At 48.7% G+C, this 23,596-nt stretch overlaps 2 protein-coding genes across 6 annotated transcripts in view; both read right to left on the bottom strand.

The window, feature by feature from the left end:
- Positions 1–4,106: 4,106 nt before the first annotated feature.
- Positions 4,107–5,126, bottom strand: ARTN (artemin). 2 transcript variants are annotated; one of them, XM_006839674.1, is made up of 3 exons: positions 5,067–5,126; positions 4,642–4,804; positions 4,107–4,558 (listed from the first exon to the last, which is right to left on the bottom strand). In XM_006839674.1, exons 1-3 carry the CDS (start codon positions 5,124–5,126, stop codon positions 4,107–4,109), a joined length of 675 nt encoding a protein of 224 aa, XP_006839737.1. The 2 variants fall into 2 exon arrangements, with proteins under 2 accessions (XP_006839737.1, XP_006839738.1); XM_006839675.1 differs by having other exon boundaries at positions 4,642–4,780.
- A 5,030-nt stretch (positions 5,127–10,156) lies between these two features.
- The window catches only part of ST3GAL3 (ST3 beta-galactoside alpha-2,3-sialyltransferase 3), a 317,828-nt gene continuing 304,388 nt past the window's right edge, over positions 10,157–23,596 (bottom strand). For 2 of the 4 annotated variants that reach the window (XM_006839670.1, XM_006839671.1), the window contains exons 9-11: positions 18,658–18,804; positions 18,284–18,430; positions 10,157–10,246 (exon numbers count right to left, since the gene is read on the bottom strand). In XM_006839670.1, coding sequence (XP_006839733.1) covers positions 10,157–10,246; positions 18,284–18,430; positions 18,658–18,804 — 384 coding nt within the window. The remainder of the gene's footprint in view (positions 10,247–18,283; positions 18,431–18,657; positions 18,805–23,596) is intronic. The other 2 variants (XM_006839672.1, XM_006839673.1) reach the window with 1 other exon arrangement.

Below are 23,596 nucleotides of genomic sequence, written 5' to 3'. Positions count from 1 at the left end.
AAATTTAAGCCCATCACTGCCACCACTGTGCCAATCCATCTCGTTGGGGGTCTTCCTCTCTTTCTCTGACCCTCCTTTTTACCAAACATGATTTCCTTCTCAAGGGACTGGTTCCTTCTGACAATATGTCCAAAGTATGAGAGATGAAGTCTGGCCATCCTGGTTTCCAGTGAGCATTCTGGCTGTACTTCTTCCAACACAGATTGGTTTGTTCTTTTGGCCATCCATGATACTTTCAATATTCTCCTCCAACACTGTAACTGAAATGTATCAATTCTTCTATGATCTTCCTTATTCCCTGTCCAAACTTTGCATACATATGAAGTTATTGAAAATACCATAGCTTGGGACAGGCACACCTTAGTCCTCAAACTGATCTCTTTGCTCTTCAACACTTTTGATGAGGCCTTGTGCAGCTGATTTGCTTAATGCAGTTTGAACAGAACAAAGGAACACCAAATGGTGTAAAATTAGGAAAGATGTATGCCAGGGTTGTATTTTTTCACCATACCTATTCAATCTGTATGCTGAGCAAGTAATTGAGAGGCTGGATTATATGAAGAAAAGCGTGGCATCAGGATTGGAGGAAGACTCACTAACAACCTGCAATATGTGGATGATACAAATTTGCTTGCTGAAAGTGAAGAGGACTTAAAATATGAATTGATGAAGACCAAAGAGCACAGCCTTCAGTATGGATTGCAAATCAATGTAAAGAAAACAAAAATCCTTGCCATTGGACCAATAAATAACATCCATGAAGAAAAGATCGAAGTTGTCAAAGACTTCATTTTGCTCTGATCAACCATCAACACTCATGGAAGCAGCAGTCAAGAAATCAAATGATGTGTTGCATTGGGCAAATTTGCTGTACAAAAGAGAAAAAGAGGAAACCAAAAGTAGTCTGAGAATGAGCATCTGGACTGGTAGAAGGAAAACTAGGAGAATATGAGATTAAGAGTCAAAGCAAGAAGGTCTTCAAGCAGCGCTGACAAAGTTGACTGCTTCTAAGAGTTCCAGTGGTTTTGCAAATGTGAAACAAAGACCAGATACCAAAGCCACGTGGCTCCCAGGAGCTAAATTGCTCTGCCTGTTTGTGGTCATATGATAAGTTATCTCTACTGTGTTACAGGCAGCGGCACAGTTCTGTAGCCTATTTTTTTGGGGGAAAATATTTTTTAAAAGGGAGATTTGGGTTGTTATGAACTATATGTAGTGGCTGGCTCTTATGGGAATGTGTTCTTAGAAAAGTTGCTGTTTCATCTGGGACTTTGTGAGATGTTGGGCATAAACTCTTGGGGTCCAGGGGTCAGAATGCAGCTTCAAGTTTGGGGTATATCAACTTCCCTGGGAACTGGAAAACTGGGGATGAAAGTTGAGAGGAGAGCGTGGCTTGGGTTCCGACCATGCCCTCTCACTGTAAGCATTATCAGAGATGTTGTGGGTGGGTGTCAAGTGGCTTGAGAACAACGTCTACTGTTTTGCAGAGTCCAGAGGATTTGGGGAGCAGAACAGTCTTCTAGGTCTCCCCATCAGGGGGTCTCTAGATTCCAGTGGCTCCGGAATTGACAAGATGACACCCTGACCTCTCAGCAAGCTGAATGACAGGAGAAGGGGCTATGAGGGTGAAAGGAAGTGGAGACAGAGGCTCTTGAATCAGTTTGGAGGTTCAGTCCATTTGGTGGCAGGAAAAAGGGGACCAAGGAGTGCTTGAGACATCATGAAGGCACCAGTTTGGGGAGCATGCAGAACAGATCCCATGAACGCAGAAGAGTGGGAACACAGATCCATTTTTCCTCCTTGATCTAGATTGGGCTCAGCTCTCAGAGCTCTTGCCAGCTCCTCACTCTAGCCTGGGCAAACAGGGCTCCTATGTCAAAGCAGGCAGGTACTTAGTGGTTTGGGAAGAATTTCAGTCAACAGTGTCCAATGCCTGAGGGGCCCCATCTGTAACCCTGTTCTTGCTCAGCATGTCTCCCTGGTTCTCTCCTTCACCCCGGGCTGCAGCTACCACCCCTGTGTTGATTGTGCCTGAAACTACCTCAGCTCCAGATCCGCCTCCTGAAAAGTTCCGGCAATTACAATGTTTTTTGTTTTGTGTTGTTTTTTTCACTACCTTTGTGGAGATGACTCAAGGACACTATGAGAAGTCAGAAGCCAGGATCAGCACTGACCTCTCCTTTTACCTCTCATCTTCCTGTCCTTTTTCATAACACTTGTCTAATTGAATTTATATACTTATTTATGTAATTGCTTGTTTACTGTCTGTCTCTCCTACCCTTGCTGCCGTCAATTCCCACTCATGATGACCCCATGTGTTACAGAGTACAACTGTGACTCTGTAGGATAAACACTTGACTTCCAACCACAAAGTCAGCTGCTTGACAAGAGAAAAATGAGGCTTTTTGCTCCCACAGAGATATAGCCTCAGAAGCCTTCTGCAGGGTCGCTATGAGTTGGAACCAATTCAATGGGACTTAACAGTCTCTATGGAAGGTGACTGGCAGACCTTCTTCCATGGTACCACTGGGTGGGTTCAAAGTGCCAATCTTGCAGTTACCAGTCAAATACAAACTGTTTGTGCCATCTAGGGACCTCTGGTAGCATAGTGGTTACAAGTCAGGCTGCTAATCTCAAGGTCAGTAGTTCAAAACTACCTGCAGTTCCGTGGGAGAAAGATGAGGCATTTTGCTCCGATAAAGATTTATAGCCTTGGAAACCCTATACAGGGTTGCTATGAGTCAGAACTGACTCCACTGCACATAACCAACCAACCAACCAAGGGACCTATTTGACATAAAAACCAAGACCAAACCCACTGTCATCGAGTTGATTCTGACTTACAGTGACCCTGGAACTGCTTCTTAGACTTTCTGAGCCATCCTCATCTTTTTCCTGTGAAGTGGCTATTTGGCTTAAACCACCAGCCCGATACTTAGCCCACACCACCAGCAGGTCTGGTTCTGTGACATGTTGTTGTTAAGTGCTGTCGAGTAGATTTTCAACCCATAGCAACCCTGTATAGGGTTTCCGAGGAGAAGCTGGTGAGCTTGCCGTTCAAATGGCTTTGCAGTCTGGCGCATTAACACACAGCGCCACACCAGGTTAAATGTACATAAAGATCCTTGGTCATCAGCCGAGATTCAGGTCCCTCTGAGGGCCATCCGTCCTGTTCTTTTTGCTTTTTTCCTCAGCCTTTTTCTGTGTGGACTCCCTAAGGCACCCTCCCACTGTACTCTCTTTCTATACCCTCAGCCTTTTTACATGCTCTTCCTCACTGAGCTGCATTATGGGATGTGGGTAGTGAGCTCCTCAAGGCAGCCCAACTAAAAGCAGGCAATGTGTGCGCCTGCCAGGATGCTTTTAAGACAGTGCCCTCAATGGGACGCCCCAGCTCAGTGATAGTGCAGAAGCCAATGCTACCTGAGGTCACCCACCACAGAAGCCTCTGTGGTCTCTTTCCCCACAGCTAGACCAAGTGCCGGGGACTGTGTGCACACTCTGCCACAGACTCAGCCTGTGTTCCACATTCCTCACCCCAGAGCTCCTGGGAAGGGTAAGCAGTGGGAGGGCCAGGCCAGGCCTGGAATGCAGGTCTGTGATTGCTGAGTGGGCCTGATCTCCAGCCAGCTCCCCCTGCCCAGAAAAGGATTTGACAAACCACATAAGTAAATAAATAACTTAAAAGATAATAAATAGGGGTCCAGCTCCCACCGATGAGTACAAGATCAGCTCCCTCATATGTACTTTCAGCCATGCAAACGCCAGGTCTCTGTCCAATTCCATTCCCCAGGGCTTCGGCTAGGGCCTCACACGCTGCTTGCTTCTCCAGAGCCGGGGTCCCAGGTCTGTGGCCTGATTAGTGTCAACGTCTGAGGAATGGGTTCTTAGTGGTCTCTGTAGCTGAGGTCTCTGGTGTCGGTGGTGCTGGGACCTGCAGGATGCAGGCCTTGGGGCTGCCGGTCCTGTCTTGGGTCCATCTCTCCTTGGCTGACGCCCATCTGAGGCATCCATCCGTGTATGGTTGAGGCACCTGGCTGCTACGTGAGGGCTTTGGGCAGGAAGATCCGAGTACAGATTCAGTTCGCAAACCCTTAGGTGAGCCCTCAGCCCAGACAGCCGCAGGAGGTGGCTGAGAGGCGGTCCACGGTCCTCCAGGTACTGTTGACATCCATGAAAGAGACTGCCTCGTAGCTCGTGGGTCGGCAGCAGGGCTGGCTGACAGGCCGGGCGCCGGAGGGCAGCCGCAGGATCCCAGCGCGCAGCAGGTTGGCTAAGCTGAGGTCGTGCGGAGTGCGCGCGCGGCGGCAAGAGCCGCTGCAGAAGTGGAAACGCACCAGCTCGTCGGAGCTGTGACCTAGGCCAAGAGCGCGCACCGGCACCAGCTGCGCACGCAGGCGGCAGCCCCGCGCTTCCGCGCGGCTCCCCGGGCTCTCGCGGCTTCTCTGGCTGCCCGCCCGTACCGTGCGGACCAGCGCGGGAGGAGGGGGCGCGGGCCGGGGCGGTGGAGGCGGTGGCCTCCGTGCTTTTCCGCCGCACAAACGGATCGTGCGTCCCCCTGGAATGAGATGGCGTCAAGGGCAGTGTCCCGGGTCAGCCCCGCCCCCGCCCTGCCCCGGCCCCCGTAGTCCGCTCACCTACCCGGCAGGTGGCCGGCGGGGGGAGTCAGAACTGGCGCAGGGCCTCCATGAGTGGCGGGGGTGTGGGGCGCGGGGCCTAGGGAGGTCTCGGCGACGCTGCTCAACAGGGCCAGGGCGGCCAGGGTAGGCCACACAGGGGACTGCGCAGAGGGACAAAGCGGAGCCTCAGGAAGGAAGAGATTCGAACTCAGAGAAGGGCTGGAGCAGCTGAGTTCAGAGAGGGAATGAGCTTCTAGTTGGGGATTGAGGTTCAAGGATAAGGTGTCTGCCCAGAGGAGGTATCCCCTGAGGGCATTGACCATCCTTCTCCCACACTATTAGTCCCTCCCTGACCATTTCCCCGCCCGCCCACATCTGACACCCTGGGTCCCAAGCCAGCCCTCCTCTCCCTAATACCTGGTGTGAGTCGCTGGAAGAACCACTCACCTGCTGCCTAGGCTTGGGGCAATAGGGTAGCACTGAAGGGCCTCCAAGTCCAGCCTCCATATCTATCAACATCAGGGACTCTTGTCAACCTGGGTTAACCTGTTCCCCACCCTCCCTTTGAATTTATCTCCTAAGCACAACATCCCTCCACCTCAGTCTCCAGGTGAGGACAAGGGTCTTGGATAGCTGGACTCCACCCAGAAGGAGGGTAAATTGCACTGAGAACTTTACTGTATGTGAAGTACTTTGCAGCTGTTCCCTCTTTCAGTCCTCACAGCCCACAACGGTATAATCCCCATTTCCCAAACAAGCAAACGTGGCTCCAAGAAACTCAGTGATTGTCTAAGGTCAAAAGGCTGGAACTGCACAACTAGGAGGTTTCTTTTCTCAGCACCTTCCTGCCTTGTGCTGCAGGGCTGGAGCTGCCAGGACTGACTGGAAGAGGGAGCAGCTGGATACCCTTGGTCACTATTGAGAGCCTTCACCCCATGCCACAGAGGAGGAAGCAGAGGCCTGGAGAAACACGGTAATAGTAGCTGATCACTAGGAGGGTTATTCACTGACAGTGAGGCCCAGGTCTCAAGCCTATGTTGCCGAACCCTGCTTCTCTGTGACCTCTGGCCTGGACTCAAAGCCTCAAGTTCACTTTTCAGACCACATAAGCCAGCTGATGGTCAGACTGATGGACCCTTAGCGAATGTGAGGTTTGGGTTATGGCTTCCTATGACCACGAGGGGGCAGTATATACCAAGCCTGCAGATTCACAGGGGTGGGCTTTTACATTCCCTGAGCTCCATTCAGGCCTGAGCCGGTCACTCAGGACTGAACCACTCTAAGAACTGGTTCAGGTTGTCCCCTTTCTAGTCTTTGTGTGTCTGGCAGCCTACAACCAACTACTCTAGAAGTTCTCTCCATGAATTTTCTCCTGGCCAGTACTCCCAACATGTTTCTGGGGCCCCAGAGTCCTCACAAGCCCTGACTAGCTGGCCTGCTCAACTCCCTACCCCAGCACACAGAATGCCAACACCACGGCACAACCCCAGGTCTCCCGAATGTGGTTCTCCACGGCCAGGTGTGCACTTCTCAGCTAACTGGATACGGCGTCAATCTGTGACCCGTTGTCACTGATGGCAAAAAGACCTGGTGAAAGGTCCAAGCAAGCAAGTCTTAAGAGCCGTCTGCACCAGAGGGAGCCCCTGTCCCTCCAGGGCAGCTCAGGCCTTCTCTCCCTCCTGGCCCCTCTGGGGCCCATTGGCCCTCCAGCCCATGCCTTTCCCGAGCAATACTCACCACAGGACCTGAGGTGTGCTCTCTAGGCAACTTTCTCAGAACCAGTGCCGGCCTTTCCCCCGCAGCTCAAATGGCTCATGCCCAGGGCTGTACACCTGGCAACGTCTCTTTTAGCCAAAAGCGCGGCCTTGGCAGCCAGTTGTACGTACACCCTGTAGCGGCAGCGGAAGCCTCATGTTACACAGAGCCGACGGGGCCAGCGTGGTCTGACAAGCGACAAGCGGGGGGCTTAGGGCCGTGGGAGGGGCGAAGAGCAATCAGTGCGGCGGGCCCAGAGAGGGAGAATGCAAGAAAGGGAGTCAAGGGGGACCATTCTGACCGCATCCCCGAACCCCAGACGCATCCAGCCAGACTGGGACGAGGGGATGGGCAAAAGGGCCGGCTTACCGCGGGTGTGAGGCTTGGGGCCTGGGTCGCAGCAAGGGCTAAGGCCCGAAGGACCTGTGGCTGGAGAAGCCCGTGGGCCGTGTCTGGGGGCCGGGCTCAACTCCATCCCTCAGCAGCCTTCTGCCCACCGCCGCCGCCGTCCGGTGTCAAATTCCAACCCCGGCGTCACCGGATCCCGGGGTGGGGCCCGGAGCGCCCCCGCCCCGCCCCACCTTTCTGGGCTCACCTGGCCACTCCGCCCTCCAGATCCGGTCCCCACCTGGCCCAGCTGGGTGCACTGAGGGGCGGGGGTGCGGCGCTGGGACACAGTGGAGAACGCGGGCGGCGAAGAGGCGCGGAAACTGGAGTACAGTTTGTAGACACGCAAAGTAGGGAGTGGGCTGGGCTGAGGGCGGGGAGGGAGGGCAGGCTGGTCCCTTCCTTGGGTCACCGCCCTCCAGTGCGCGTTGCCTGGGGGTACGGCCCGGCCGCCCAGCAACTATTACGCTCAGCTTTTTATCTCCGCTAGTTTATTCTGTCAGTTGGAGGGTTCATCCGCTCTGTCCAGCTGGGGAGGCCTCACACTGGGCCCATCCAAACTCTGACCCTCATCGCCTCATCGCTCACCTCCGTCGCTGCCTGGAGCAGGCAGGTAGAGGCAGGTGTGCAAACACTGTCGCTCACCGTGACACCGGGCGAGCAGTGATGGGAGAAGGGGGTTGCAGAAGAGGAACTTATGAGCTGAGGCTTGAAGTAGGAGCGGCAGAATTTCAGAAGCCGAATATTGGCCATGTGGCAGATGGGGGTAGGGGTATGGGGTGAGTAATGTGAGAGAGAAGCAAGAAGGCCAGATCCTGTGTCTGGGCTTTCCCCTGACTCTGGCAACCACTGACGTATTTAAACAAAAGAATAAGCATTTTAGTGGAGGTACTGCCGTCCTGAGATGATGGTTTGGGGACAGACAGACAGATGCGAGGTGGACAGGTGGCTGGAGAGAATGAGGTCTGGAAGCAGGTTGGGAGCTCACCCTTTTGAAAACTCAGTTGAAGCACAGCTAGGTGGGGGTGGGGATCAAATGGACAGGACACAGTGGAGGAGGGGCGGCTGGGGGTAGGAGCTTGAATACGGGGTTGGACATGTTGAGTTGGGCCTGTGGATTATCCTGGTGGAAATGTTCAGGAAGCAGCTGATTTGTAGGCAGGCCTAGGGCAGAGCGGAGAAAGATGGCATTGGGAACTGTGGACTAACTGATCATTGGAAGCCATGGGTGGGGACGAGAGTGCTCAGAAGAACGTGTGTGTACCAGCTGTACCCTGGCTATGCAGCAGAACCACCTGTGGACCTTTTTTGCAACTACCCACATCTGGGCCCCACCCTAGACCTGAATCAGAATCTCAGGGTGAGCATGTGCAAGTTTCCAATTCTGTACAGGTGATTTCTGGTGCACAGCCAGGCCAAGAGCCACAACTTCTGTGCAGACTGCAGAGAACTGGTGGTGGTGTTGAGTGTCTCCAGGCCTCACAGGACTCCTCCGTGACAGGTCAGGCACTGAGCAGGCCCACTCTCTGTTGCCTCCTGTAATTGGCTGCCCAGTTGAGGTGGTTTTGCTGGGGCTCTCACAGCCGGAGCTGCTGATTACAAACATGCAGCCTGTGCCCCGTCCAAATGCAGGAGGTGCTGGCCGAGGAGAATGTGCTGTGCACTGGAGCTGAACACGGGAGAGTTGGTGGGGGGGTCTAGCTGTCCTTCAGTTAGGGCCTGGAAGAGGTAGGGTCTTGCTTTTCCCCTCATCTGAGGAGGCTTCTGCAGCAGCAGTGCAGGCTTGTTGGGCAGGGCTCCTTCACATGGGTAGGACCCTGTCCTTGGGGCTCACCTGTGGGAGGACCTGGGACGGCATGGACTCTTGGATAGGAGCAGGGCAGGAGAGGCTCAGAGGCCAGTCAGCTGCACTTAATGCCACAGTGGGCATGCCTAACAGGAAGTGCTCTTCATGGCCTAAAGTTTAGGAATGTGTTTGCCTTGTTCTCAGGCCTGCCTGGGATGCTGGGGAGGAATCAGTTCTACAGCGCAGAGTGAGGGGAGGAGGAGGGTTGGAGGGGGTAAGAATACCCTTTGTAAAGTTCACCAGAGGATGCTGGGAGCTGGATTCTGTGCTGGGAGAGGGAGGCTGGGAACTCGGCTGTGGTGACCCAGAGACACTGTCCTAGAGTTGCAGGCTCTATCCTGTCTTCTGACTCTTTTGTGAGGCACATGATTGGACTCTGGGGGTATGCTCTGATACCGCTGGTCTTTCTTAAAGCAAAAAGGTTACAGAATTATGAGGGACAAGAGAGGCCCCAGAGACCCTATTGGTGGATACCCAGGCCCTACAGTTGACATGAGAAGTGAAGGGGGCTGGAGAGATGACCCTTGGGTTTAGCACAGTTGCTGAGGTCTCTTCTAGTAAGCAAGAAAGCAAGAGGCAACTAGGTTCAGGGAAGAGCTTTATTGCTTCCATGATGACTGCCCGAATGGCTGCCACAGCCTCTGTAAGGTCTTTGGGCCTTACTGCCCTCTGGTGCAGGCCAAAAGCAGTCTCATTGCTAAAACCCAGCGCAGCTGAAGAGTTGGTCAGTCCAGACCTGGGGCCCTGTTTTATGGGTCAGCTGCAGCTAGGGAGGGCGCCCTTCCCACTGTATTGGGCCAGGCCTCCCCTCCTGAGCTTTGAAGCTCTCTTTCTCTGCTCTAGCCCAGGGGCTGTAGTGTTGGCTCAGAAGGGGTAACTCCAGAGGTTCCCCCTGGAGCAGTTAGGGGCTGGTGAATGGGAATATCCCATCTTCTCCCCAATAAAGGCCAAATAGTGTCATAAGTTAAAGGAGGCTGGTATGAGATCCTGCCCACCTCCTTGTGGCCTTAAAGAAGAGGACAAGCCAGTCAGGCACTCCCACCCTACTGGGAGCCCAGTGATTGGAACCCAGTGTCTGATGGGCCCTCTAGTGGGCCTCTCTATGCATGGCAAGTGGACCAAATTAGACATCTCCAACCTTATTTAAAAATAAATTATCCCTACCCTCCCCCCTCCCCAAATTCACAAAATGAGAATACACCAAACACTGATTGGAGAAATGATTCCGGCAGCCGTGCTGCCTAGTGTCCCACCTCCTGCATGCTGGGCCTGCTGGGCACAGCCAGCTGCCTCCTGGCCCTCTGGCTTCAAGGACCCAGGATGAGAGTGAGGTTGAATGCTGGTCTCTGAGGCTGGCCTCCAGCAGGTATCGGGCTACGCTGCCAAGGCCTTGCTACCACTGGGGCTGCTTGGCACTGTTCTCTGGGTCAGAAGGCCCCTGTGCCTCTCCAGCAGAGCCAGACTGAGGCCAGTGAAGTGGGCAGGTGGTGGTGGCTGCTGCTTATTCCTGGTGGTGCCTGGGCCTCTGTGGCCATGTGCTGGGCCCACCTCAGATGCCACTGGTTAGGTCAGTGATGACACGTGCTTTCACCAACTTCCGTAGAAACTCTTTCTCCCGCTGAATATTGTGTGTCCAGGACTGAAAGGAAAGAGATGGAGATGTGACTGGTTGGATAGTCTGGGTAGCTGCTGGGTCAGGGCCCTGTTCAAACCTTTACTGCATCTTCCCAGGGCTTGGTGCCCTCTTCCTGTGAAGGTGGATAGTCTAAGGGCAGACAAGACAACGATGACACTGCCCTAGAACTCCCAACACCGCCGCTGGAAAAAAGAACCTGCTAGCCCTTTTCCTGGTGTGGTGCTGTAGGTTAAACACTAGACCACAAGGTCTGTTGAAACCGCAAGGTCGGTGGTTCAAACCCACCAGCCGCTCCTTGGAAACTCTATACAGGGCAGTCAAGAGTCAGAATAACAACAGCAACAATGGCTTTCCTCATCCCAGAAGGATGCTACCTGTAGACTTGGATGTTTTAGGGGATGTACACTTACCCATCCTCATCCCCAGAGCCGAGGAAAAAACCTGGTTCCCACAGACATCAATCCCCTCCCAGTCCCATAACACCTCATTCTTCGGCACCCTGAGGGCAGGCAACATGAATCATCTAAATGCAGCCCAACACTGGAAAGCTCAACCATGGGTGCTTTAGTCATTCTCTGACCTGATGCAATCCACCTTCGAGACCTGAGGGCAGCTGATGAAATCCTGCTGCTGAGAGCCACACAACCAGAGGAGAAGTGGATAATTTCACCACTAACTTGGAAATTGCTAGAAGATACTGCCTTCCGGAAGAGAAGATTCATTTGAATGATGGTGTTATGGAAGAATAGTGAAAGTACGGACTGCCAAAAGAACAAATAGAATCTGTTCTTGAAAGAAGTGCAGCCAGAATACTCTTTAGAAGCAAGGATGGCCAGACTTTGTCTCTCATACTTTGGATGTATTATCAGGAGAGACCAGTCCCTGAAGAAGGACATCAAACTTGGTAAGATGGATTGTCACAGTGGTAGTAACTATGGGCTCAAACACAACAATTGTGAGGTTGGTGCAGAACTGGGCAGTATTTCATTCTGTTGTGCACACGGTTGCTATGAGTAGGCACCAACTCGATGGCAGCTAACAACAACAACACTGCTTTCCAGGGTTTTTCTGGGGGAAATCTTCAGTTAGAGTCCGGTTCCTTCCTATTCACATTAAGTCTCACTGGGAAACTTTGATGACTAAGGCTCTCAGTGAATGAAGAAAAGACTGACTGAATGAATGAATGCAAGTAATACCCTTATCATAATTCATACACAACTGATCTCTGGTATTTGTCAGCATTGAGCCTCACCATAACAGGACTGTTGTTGTAAGTGTCATCAAATTGGTTCCGACCCTACAAAAGGTTTCCTAGGAGTAACTGGTAAGCTTGAACTGCTAAGCCTGCAATTCAAACTGACTTTGCAGTCCAGGACACTAACCCACAGCATCACTGTCACAGCCACTATTTACTGATGTCAAACACTTAAATGTTGGGGACCACGATCACTGAGGTGTTGAGGCCCTGTATCATGGACAAAAATCCTACACGATGGCCCCACTCAGGATGGCTAGCCAGGGTCCCCGAGGGCCCAAGGAAGTAACCTCCGGACGCCCTGGGTTCACTGGCGTTTACGAACTCACTGTTGGGCTAGCTCTGTATAATTTTCTTTGGTCCTATTATTCATTCTATGCTTCGAACTCCAGTAATTGTAGCTTCTGAGAAAATGGTTTCTTATGTGCCTCTCTTAATGTCTCCACTGTGTTGGCAGTGCGTAAGGGAACAAATCTCTCTGAGGAACAAACTCTGGCCACCTGGCAAGCATGGCAAAACTGTTCTTTATCAAGTTATTCAGTTATGTTTGATATTAACTTAATACATGAACCCTTGATACCCATGGACAAATATTAAAACAAAAGCCCCTCCTAAAGCTGAGGCTGTAAAAAGTTCCAAAGGCAAATTTGCTGGGAGACTCTGGAGACAGTCTGCCCAAGGAATTCACTCAAAGTAGATTGGCGAATTCCGGGGTATTGTTCAAGGAACAATAGTGACAGTCTTCTCAAATCGTCCCCAGGTGCAAACCATTAACCTAGGTGTCCTCCCTCCTGCAAGCCTAAGCCAGGTAGCTGAAACAGCTGGACTCCTTTCAGACCTTTTGAATCCTTTTCACCTTTTCCCATTCAAGATTAAGTGCTATAGGTATGTTAATTAGCCTTGAGAAACCTTGAGTTGCTGCCTTGGGATTCGAACCTAAAAAGTAATTTATAACAATTTGCTTGAATTTCTGGAAAATTAAGGATGTTAGATTATCAAGACAATTTGTGATGTATATTTTAGAATTTGTTCCTGTAAATCATGGTGTCCTGTTTTGAACGATTAATCACATTTCATTTCTGTACCCTGTCTTAATAATCCCTTTCTGCCTTTGTGTAAAGCCCCTCCCTGAAATAAAAAGGGGGCGCAGACTGAAGCCCGCATGCATTACTGCCTGCAGGGCTGGTTGTGCATTTACTGCCTGCAGGGGCCACGATGCCTGTAGTCCAGGGTCTGCCTGCCAGTTTTGCATCCACTCTCGTTTTGGGGTGTCTCTTTGTCTCTCTCGTTGCGTCTTTGTGTGTACTTTTTTTCAGTCTCTGTCGCCGCCAGATCTCCCTACTTCGTGAACCGAACTCCCCTGTCGAGGCCGGTCCTCGACACTTAAATAATCCTTATATGACTTTGTCTCACCCGTATTCCAACCCAGTCAACCCTCTCCAAACTTTCAAATCTTTTCAAGCTGAAATTCTGGTGGTTATCAACAAAATGCCTTACATTATTCTTCTCTGAAAACTCCCTCGAACTGTTTGTGCTACTCACAAGCCTGGCTGTCCCCTATGGACAAGGCCTTCAGACACACTCTCACGTGGAAATTGTTTTCTCCCTCATGTTCTACCTTCCCACAGAGACTGAAGGCGGGCAGTGTCTTCCTCACTCTATTGCTGCTTCTTCAAGGTTGTCGCTCTCCAAACTCCCTAAACACTCCCACTGGCTTTGAATGAAGCTCATGTCTGTATATTCTGCCACCTGGGAACCACCCCTCCTGGAGGTAGACCCCTGGGGCACCTGCCCTCAGTCCTTGGATTCTAGCATTGGTCTCACTGTCTGAGGTTTCCTTTTGTTTACTTCTGTAGCTTCAATGCCTAGAACAGTGTCTGACACTGCTCAATAAAAGTTAATTGAATGCAGTTTATAGGTAAGAAAGTAGGCTGAGAGGGCAGGGCCAAGATTCAAGCAAATACAAAAACTCATAAAGTGATCACATATAATCTCTCTTAGAGAGAAACGACCAATCTAATGGGCCAGTTTCAAGAGCATCAGCTGGGAGTCACTGAGGGTTAAAAGGTTAACACAGAATTGCTGATGTGATGACATTAAAGAATTATTTTATTTTATATGTACATAAAAATAAAGTCCTTATCTTTTAGAGACACTTCCTGAAGTATTTATGGATGAACTGATATGATGTCTGAGACTTGCTTCCAAATAATCAGTAAGGCAGTAAGAAGTGAGAAGAGTATTTGAAACACTGGCCACGTGTTGCTAGTTGGTGAAAGGAATATGGAGTTGATGACACTGTCTTTGTACAGGAAGTCCCTGGCTTAAAACTTGTTAGATTCTGATGAACTGTACTTACGACCTCTGGTTTTGGGATTTTTTAATTTTTGGAATATCTTATTGTGAGTAATATGTAGAAGGACCATACAGAAAACTCTTACTAATTTCCTGATTAGAAATGCCATTCCTATCCCCAGAGATAATCCAGATGGTCCAGAACCATTTACAAGGGAAGTTATTACTGCAACTGACACAGTACCAATGCCATCCATTTTTTGTGGACATGTGTATTAAAATACATGCTAGTATATAAGCAGTGTTTCCAAGTCCCAAGGGTAAAGATTGGATTTACAGATACTGATTGTTGTTGTTGTTGTTATGTGCCATCGAGTCGGTTCACAGATACTGATTTAAAAAAAAAAAAAAAAAAAAGCAATAATAATGAAAACTAAGGGGAAAAAAAAAGAATCTTCAGCAATGTCAGATCTAACTGACCACAGGGTCAATGAATACACACCCTAAGTTAGTTGGGGACCACCTGGACTTGTAAATATGTTTGACAATTTTCACAACAAAAAAGTAAGCTAAGAAATCTACCCTGGGGTAGATTTCATGTATCAGGCAATTCCCTTTGCTGTTGTCTTTTCCTAACTTTTCCTTCCATACAGACAATAGCCAAGTTTACCTGAGTTCCGTGTATTGGGGGATGAGGCCTAAACCAGGCTCACAGCAAAGATATAACTGTCTGTCATTGTCCTTGTTCCTGTGACTTCATCTTCCTCAGGAATTCTGCAGGGAGGGTTGGCTATGGTTTGGGGCAGGATTCTGGTATCCCTGGGTTCTCAGCCTTTCCAGGACCCTTGATTCTGGACACAGCGGTTCATACAAAATCAGAGTCCACACACTCAGAGGAATTCTCCTTGTGATGGCTCTTTTTTAAGGTCTTTACCTTTGGCTTCTCTTAACTCACTCAGCCATTAAATATTATGTTTCTAGGCTTCTGCCCTGACAATCTGCACTTCTTATTTGCTATGTTCCTCCTGGGAAATCACATCCATGCCCTTCCTCTATCTGAATAAGCAGTTGTACTCACAGCTCACAAATCTGTTGCTAGCCTAGACTTCTGTGCTGGGTCACAAGTTCCTATGTGAACCCACTTCATCGTCTAACATCTGCTCAGTCTCTCTCCCTGCCTTCTCATTCAAACTTTCCAAAAGAGCACTTTCCTATGTGCCAGCCACTTGCAGTCTCTACTTCAGTCACTGTTCAGCCACGACAGTCTGGCTCCTACCCACCATTCTTTGTCAGCAGTAACCACTTAGTTGGTATACCCAATGGTCATTTCTCAGTCTTCATCTTACTGCACTTCTCCGTAACACCTGACATTGCTGATGTTCTCTTCATGATATATTCTCTCCAATGCCTCCATAGCTTTGCACCTTTCTAACTTTTCCCTACTCTCTCTGTTGGATTCTTTTATGAATTCTTCTGAAATACTTTAAATAACAACTTTACCAGCATTTAATCTTTACTCCATTTGTCTTCACATTCGATACACTCTTGCTGGCCCTAGAGAATGGGCCAATCAAGATGAGTAGAGGTGAAGCAATGGCAAGACCACGGCTCTGAAACATTCACTTCAATACTGCAGACTCCCAAGGAATTCTAAACCCAAACACCAACTTTTTTGGTGAGTCCTCATTCAGGAGTTTAGTACGGAACAGTGATGAGTGGAGATAAAAAGATTAATAATGACTAATATTTATGCATGCTTACTATGCACACCTCAAAGGAGGCCTGGTAGTGTAGTAAGTTATTTGTTGGGCTGCTAACCACAAGGTCAGCAGTTCGAATCCACCGGCTGCTCCACAGGAGAAAGATGAGGCTTTCTGCTCCCGTAAAGACTTACAGCCTCAGAAACTCTATACAAGGTCGCTAAACTGACTCAACAGCACATAACTACAACACTATGTGTTAGTTTTTTTTTTTAAGCATGACTACATTCACTCTTTCCCTAGCCCTAGGAATTGGTCCTATTATTATCCCTTTTATAGATAAAGAAGCAAAATACAGCGCCAGGATAGGAACCCAGGGCACTGGATTTTAGAGCCTAGATCTGTACATACTTTGCATGGAGGGTAGGACAGAGGGTGATGTGACCCTTGGAACTGGATGGGTTTTACATGGTGATGGAAGAGTAATAGCTTGAAAACCAAGATGTAGAAAGGTGGAAGAAAAGGACTAGCCTATACCAGAGAGGGGCTCAGGGAAGGAGTGTCCCTTCTGTCTCACTGCAGTACGGAGGCAATCCCTAGGTCCTGCTGATATGAGAGCCACTGTTTTGTAGTCTCTGTCTGTCCCAGTCCCAGCACAGCACTGTGGTTCAGGAGTCATCATCTCTTGTCTGGACTGCTGCACTAGCCTTCCAACTACTTTCTACTCCTGCCTCGTCCCCTCTATTCCATACTGCAGTTACAGTGACCTTACTGTAAGCCTGTTCATCTGAAGCCTCAAATTCCTCCATGGCTCCCTGTTGCCTTCAGAATAAAGTGCTAGCACACAGAAAGCCCTTCATGATCTGATACTGCCTTTGTCTATATCATTCCATATTTGCCTTCAAGTTTCCCATAAAGCCATGTAAAAGGAACATACAATGGACGGACGCCTGGTGTGAAGCTGTAACATCAGCAATGGACTTCAAACCACAAGGTCGGCAGTTCAACCTACCAGCTGCTCCTTGGAAACCCTATACAGGGTCGCTATGAGTAGGAACCACCTTGATGGCACTTAACAACAACAACAAAGATATATATACATTAAACAGAGCCATGACGCAGATAAAAGCTGTGAGAACAGTTTAGGATGAGCAGTTGGCATTTGGGGAGGTGGGGGTGGGGAGACAAGGAGCAAGAAGAGATGAAGAGTGGCAGAGATGGAAAGACCAGAGTCACAGGAATTATGAGGCTGGAGCCACTGCTGAGGGGGACAAGAAAGTCCCAGAGCTTCCCATTCCAGAAACCTGTTCTAGGCAACGGCAGGTCCAGCTGGAGGCCTGCTTTTAGTTTCCCAGGAGATTCTCAAGTTCCTGATCTATTCTTAAAATAACTCCCAATTACTTCAGGTAGTCTGAATGAACCCAAAACACCTACCACAACACAGATGGTGCTGAGCTCATAGGTATGGATGGGAATCTCACAGAGAACATGCGAAGTGGGAACAGAAGATAGCCTAGGATGCTCAGTTTTCATGGGTGAATGAGAAACAAGTAAATGGAGCAAGAGAAAGACAGCAAGTGGCGAGCAAAGCAGGAGGAACCCAAGAAACGAGGGACTCCAATCTAATCCGAGGAGCGTTTCTAAGAGGAAGGAGTGGTCAGCACCACACGTCTCTGAGAGATCAAGATGCGATTTACTGTGTCTATTGGATCTGGCAGCCCTGAGGTGAGTTATTGGTGGCCTTGGTAGGAGCTGCATCAGGTAAGCGGTGAGGAGGAAAGCCAGGCAGCAAAGTGGAAGGAGTGAGAAGTGCCAAGTGGCTCACCAGCAGGAGGTGGACAGAGTTCCCAGCAATGGCTTCAGTTTTCTCACTGAGGAGAGTGTAAAGCTGGAAAGGGATGCATTGGGGTGGGATGGAGTGGGAAGATAGGATAAAGGCATGGGAAAATCCAATGCACAGGATGAGAGCTCAGTTGAGTTAGAACCCCTGATTTTTTAGTAATGTGAATCTGCACAGATGAGAGATTTCTTACAACAACTCTCAGCCACCTAGACGTAGTAGAGAAGCTGCTTGAAGCACTGGCCCAAGGTTTCCAATTTTCAGGCTGGGCTCTGTGGAAGGAGTGTGATCGAAGCAAGAGAGGTTCACACTTTCAATATGCAATTTTGGACAAGTGCCAGGAGAGGCTGACAGACAGGCTAGGACAACTCTAGTGTGTCCATCTCATGTGATGATGCACCTGAGCATCTGAATGGCCTGGGAGGCACTGCCAGGTGAAGTCTTCAATGCTCAGTAGTGGCGAAGCAGGGTAGAAGTACAGGGGGCATGTCCTGGGACTGAGAGGTAAGGAAGGTAAGGAAGAAACAAAGGGGACAAGAAAGTCCTCTGGGAGTAAGCAGGGACCACAGTGGAGAGGATGACTTTGAGCTGGTGCCAAAGACTAGTGCACAATGGCTAGGGAATGCTGCCTGGAGGAGGTAGGAGCAGGGGACATGGCAGGCAGGCTCCCGTGGAGGGAGAGCTCAGGGAGAAAGCAGAAGATTTGGGCACTGGGTTCACTACGAGGCTGGGGAGAGCCTGGCATGGAGGATTCATGGGCTTCCAGTGTCACAATTTAACCGTGGGGTGGACGTAAGAGGGGCCAGACTTTCTTCCCATTCTGGGCAGCCAGACCAGCCCTGGCTCAGCCCTTTACTGTTCATCTCTGCACCGGTAGTCAGGGCTTGTCCTGGATGTGGGAAGTCCACCCCTCCAACCAGCCCAGAAACCGTCCCCCATTGGCTCCACACCTCTTTGATGGCTGCCATGCGCACAGTCTCATAGTAGTGCAGGGGTGCATTGGGTGTGCTCATGTCGTAGCCGAAGCCTGCAACTGCCACTTCATCACAGCCGTGTAGTGCCATGGTCACTGCCACACTGCCGAGAGTTGGGATGTTCTGGAGAAGGGGAGTTGGGGAATGTAGGATTCAGCTGGAGAGTTAGGTCAGACCAAGATCCTCAGTGACGTTCCCTAGAGCTGAGATCTGATCCCATCCTGAGAATGGAGTTCCTTCCTTCAAAACCCACATCCCAGAACACTGCCACACCCTGCCACCCTCCCTTTCTTCTCAAGGCACCTCTGCCTCAGTTCCCCTCCTCTTTCCCAGGGGCCCAAGTATCTCACCCCCCGGCCCATGAGGCCATTGTTGAAGGGCAGTCCAATGAGCGTGAAGGCCGCCTCCTGGATGAAATAGGGGTTGAGGATGCGAATCTCAGAGGGCTCCTTGGGCACTCGAGTGGCCACAGATTTCCAGAAGCCGTCCGATGCACTCTGTGGACATAGCATAAGTGGGCATGAGCTAAGCACACAACATGTGAGGAGTCCGGGTGAGTAGTAGGGACCCAAAGCGTATGTGGGTACGTGAGAAATGGGGGCATGAGGTGTAAGTAAACACACTCAGTGTATGGAGGGCTTGGGTGTACGGTTAGGACATGACATGTGTGACAGAGACAATGGCATGTGATGGGGGGCCATTGTGCATGATGGGGACTACAATGTGAGCTTCAGGACCAGGGACACAGGTGTGCTGCTCTGGCCTGATGGGGTTTGAGGGCCAATAGGAAGGCCCAATGGTCCAGCTGTCCCTCCTCCCCATTCACTGAGGGGCCCGGACCATGAGGAGCCTCCCTCTTTCCTATCTGCAATGCTGTGCTCTTCTTTCTACTGGCTCTCTCAGTCAGTCTACTGTTCTAAAGTGAACCTGAAAAACAAAGACAGAATATGAGCTAGTATAGTACAGAAGAGCAATACTTCAATCCCAGTTCTGCCACTGACTGGAATTAGGAAGACTCTGGGTAAGCGACAAGCTCTCTGAGCTTGTCTTTAAATGGAATCAGTCTTTCCTCACAAATCTCAGCCACCATGCTGGGAAGCCATCACTTCTAAAACTTGACATCTCAGGGTCCATTCCAGGGTCACAACTTCGTCTCCTTCCACCTCTCTTCTTCATGCCTAAACCCTGCCTGACTGTTCAGTATAGGAATCCTTCCTAGTCTAGACTGTGGTACACTCTTAAGAGCTTTCTCAACACCCTGCACCAGTCCTTCTACTGCCCTAGTCCAGGGAAACCCTGAACTTTTTATCAACCTGTTCATCCACATTCCTTCCCACCTCCCTCTAAAACAGGGTTCCTGGGCACTGCTAGAGAGTCACAAAGCAACCCTGTGGACTGTAAGCATCACCAAACCATGAGCACCAACCTAACTGGTATTTCCAGCAAGTTTATTGTCCAGAAAACTGAAAAGAACTAGTTACATTTGGAGTGGGTAAGTGACTCTATATAGCAAGCTCTGGACTGCAAACTCAAGGTGCAAGGCTTGAGCCCGCCAGCTGCTCTTCAGGAAAAAGAGGAGGCTTTCTGCTCCTGCAAAGGTGTAAAGCCTCGGAAACCGTATACATGGTATCTATGAGTCAGAACCAGCTGATGGCACTTAACAACGACCAAAGTTTAGTAATGGGGCCTGTAAACTAGTTGGAAACAATGATCAGCTATAATACATAAGAGATCCCATTTGCAATCCTAACAAAACCCATCAAATACTGAGTAATAAACCTAAATATATGAGACCTATAGGAAGAAAGGAGTTCTGTTGTGGCAATGTATGATAAACATTTGCTAACCACATGGTCAGCAGTTCAAACCCACCAGCCTCTCCTCAGAAACCCTGTACAGGATTGCTATGAGTCAGAACTGACTTGATGGCACTTAACACAGGCATAAAGAGTCCTGCTGTAGTGCTGTAGTGGGGTAAACACTGTACTTCTAATGGCAAGATTAGCAGTTCAAGCTCGCCAGCTGCCTTAGAAACCCTATACAGGGTCACTGAATTAGTCAGACTTGACAACACTTAACAACAATAGGAAGAAATGGACCCCCAATCGCACAGTGGCTAAGTGCTCAAGGGCTACCAGCAGGTTCATGGTTCGAGCCTATTAGCAGCTCTGTGGGAGAAAGCCTTGAAAGCCCCCTGGGGCCCTCCTACTGTCTCCTATACACTCACTATGGGCTAGGTTCAACTGGATGGCAGTGGCTTTGGTTCTTGATAGGAAGAAAATGAAACTCCTTTATTGAGAGAGAAAAAGAACTTGAAACAAACAAAAACAGAAAAGGAGAAAAACTTGCAAGGCAGAAAGTCAAAATATTACAGTGTTAATTCCTCTCTGATTAATTTAGAAACTTAACAGCTTCCTAAGAAAACAGAAATCCCAGCAGAAATCTTGAAACTTACAAAAGGATTTTAAAAACTCATCCAAATGTTTTAACAGGTAAAAATAATGTCTAAAATTAAAAAAAAGTTACCTATCAAAATGGACTTTGAATGTGCGATTATTAGTGGTACATGTAAATGAATAAAATGAACCAAAAATCAATGAAAATAAAGGGATTTCACATATCAGTGGGAACAAGATAACATTTTTCAGGAAATTATATTTGAAAATTTGCCACTTTAATAAAAAGATCCCTTACTTCCAAAAACCATATGTGGGCTCTTTTAAAATGCAGATGCTAAAATGTGTATACATGTATGAATGTGTGTGTGTGTGTTTTTATTTTAAGGTTTTTATTGCAGATTGAGTGAAAGTTTACAGGGCAGATCATCAGTTCTACATTCAACAAATCATGAACCTTGTTTCATTACAATCATTATAATCTCCTCCATGTACCATCAGTTAACAGTATTTCTCTCTATCCACTTTAGCTTTTTTTTTTTAAACAAAACACTCAGGCATATATAATAATTTACATCTCCAAAGGGCACATTCTGCAAGTCTGCTCCTGGCCACCGGATCTTAGTCCATCTCTTCCCATGAATCTGGTCCTCAGACACTCCCCCTCTCCACACCCCCATCTCTGCCTCCCTCTCTGGTGTCACTGCTTCTCTGGATAAGGTCCCCCATTCTGCTTGTGCTCTTCTCCCTTTCTCCCTTGATGGTCCTAGGGTCCTCTGTTTCTGGACTGTAAGATTAACCACTCCCGTTTTTGTTACAAAACTTCTACCTTTACAATTGTGACAGTCACAATTAGTCATAACAATTATTCACTATTGAATCATATGAATCTTATCCCCATCTCTTTTCACCAGGCTCATCTAGACAAGATGAAAACTCTTTAGTGGAGACTTTCTCCCCCCCCCCCCCCCCCCCCATACTCTTAAACTCCCTCTTGAAATCTTGTAAGCCAGTCACTTCATGCCTTTATTGCCCCTGAATTTTACGTAGCCAATGTCTAAGTTGCCCATCACTATCTACCCTGTATACAGAGTGGATAGCATTGATACTTGATGTGAAGACTCTTTGGTATTTAGAGTTACTAACTCTCTAAGTATAGGTCAGGTTCATCAAATTGTAGCAATTTACTCTTGTTTCCTTTATCAAAAAAAAAAAATCAAAATTTTTTTTTTTTGTAATCTTACTTTAGTTGAGTTCTGATTATCGAGCCAATGAGGCTAGGTCAAATGGGTACTGTCTGCAAGTTTGGGTGTTCTTGTGCATCTCCCCTCACTTCATATCAGCTGGATGCTTCACTCTCACTCAGCTCTAGCCTTCTGTGGCTATGTCCTTGTCCATGGGCTCAAGTGTCCTCAGGTCTCACCACACTTTGGACCACGTAGCCCTTCCTCTTCTCTCTCTCTCATCTCCAAGTCAACGGGAGTCAATGGACTATGATTGAACTCAGTACATTTACTCATTGCTGCCTTTCCCCCTCTTCCATTTACCAATGTGGTTGCCAGCAGGCTTACATGCTTTTTTGTGTGTTCCCTTTGAGTTTCAATCTTAGAGGGGAGTTTGTCCTGAAGGAACTTGATTGCTTGCCTTGATGGCTTCCTGGTAAACAGCTTGCTTATTCTTGTAGTAGCCAGTCATGCTGACATTTTTGTTTTGGGATTTTCCTGATGATCTTTCTTTGAAGATGTATCTTCTGTCACTCTAGCTGTTCCAGGCTGGTCTGCTTGTCCTTGCTAGTGGGAATGTCCCACCTCAGAAGGTTCTGGATGGGACAGGATTCCACCTAAGGACCTATATTCTGCAAAGGTGTTGCAAGAGGCCTATTTCACTGGGCAAGTTCTAGAACCCATTTTAGGTATTCCAATCAGTTATAGGCTGAAAACGGGCTTACAAGTCTCTAATCATGTTTCCCAACATTCCTTTCTATCCCACTTGTGTCTATTTTACAATAGTAGGCAAGGGAAAACAATATTCATAAGACACTCAAGCATTTTAGTATTATTTCCCCTCTTCAAGCTATGCCTGGATCCCTGTATCACAAAGCACTGTTGTTCCAAGGTTGAGTACGCATCACTATTTACCTCTGTCCCATTTAGGACAGGCAAACCTGTCTCAGTGTTCCCCTATCTTGTTCTTCTACCTCCTCCCCCTTCTTGTATTGCCCTCCCCAACACCCAAACTAAACCCCCTCACCCCAACCCCGGTGTGGCTACCTTATATTCCATTAATTCTTTCCTCCATTTAAGACAGTCTGTTTTATGCTGTAATCTACCTGACCTTCCCACCACCTGGATCTCTGTTCCTCTTTTACCTTCTTTCACACTGTAATTGTTTTGATCATAGACTGACATCCCAGATCCTCTGTTCTTATAATTTTATTCTATTTGACTCTTCCATTTGTTGACTGAGTTGACAGTGATGCTCCCATGTCCGTCTTCCTCTGGTTGTTGTCTGTTCTTGTTGGTTCTCTGTCCACAGAAATTCCTTTAGGATGTTTCTCATAGCAGAGTTGGCTTTGGCAAAACCCCTTAGCTTCTGTTTATCCTGGAATGTTTTGATTACATCACTGTATTTGATTGACAGCTTTGCTGGGTAGAGGATTCTTGGAGTGGCAGTTTTTTTCTATCAGGGTTTTATATGTGTCTCCCCATTGCCTTCTTGCCTGCATGGTTTCTGTTGAGAGATCTCAGCTTAATCTGATTTACTTGTCTTTGTATGCTACACTTCTCTTTTCCCTAGTTGCTTTCAGGATTCTGTCCTTATCTTTGATTTCTGGGGTTCATTGAGCTTCAGGATGTTCAGAAAATTTTTTTCCAGAAGTTCTTCAACTATCTCC

This window comes from Chrysochloris asiatica, unplaced genomic scaffold (genome assembly GCF_000296735.1).
Source record: "Chrysochloris asiatica unplaced genomic scaffold, ChrAsi1.0 scaffold00026, whole genome shotgun sequence".
Taxonomy (NCBI): Eukaryota; Metazoa; Chordata; class Mammalia; order Afrosoricida; family Chrysochloridae; genus Chrysochloris; species Chrysochloris asiatica.
The sequence above is the reverse complement of the archived record's forward strand: the minus strand, read 5'-3'. Positions and strand labels throughout refer to the sequence as shown.

What these genes read in the sequence shown, in the direction of transcription:
- ARTN (XM_006839674.1), bottom strand. Translation starts at nt 5,126, where the DNA reads ATGGAGGCTGGACTTGGAGGCCCTTCAGTGCTACCCTATTGCCCCAAG. An exon ending in GCCCCAAGCCTAGGCAGCAG is followed by an intron (nt 4,805 to 5,066) that starts GTGAGTGGTTCT and finishes TTCCTTCCTGAG; the next exon opens with GCTCCGCTTTGTCCCTCTGC. An exon ending in CCCCGCCGGCCACCTGCCGG is followed by an intron (nt 4,559 to 4,641) that starts GTAGGTGAGCGG and finishes ATCTCATTCCAG; the next exon opens with GGGGACGCACGATCCGTTTG.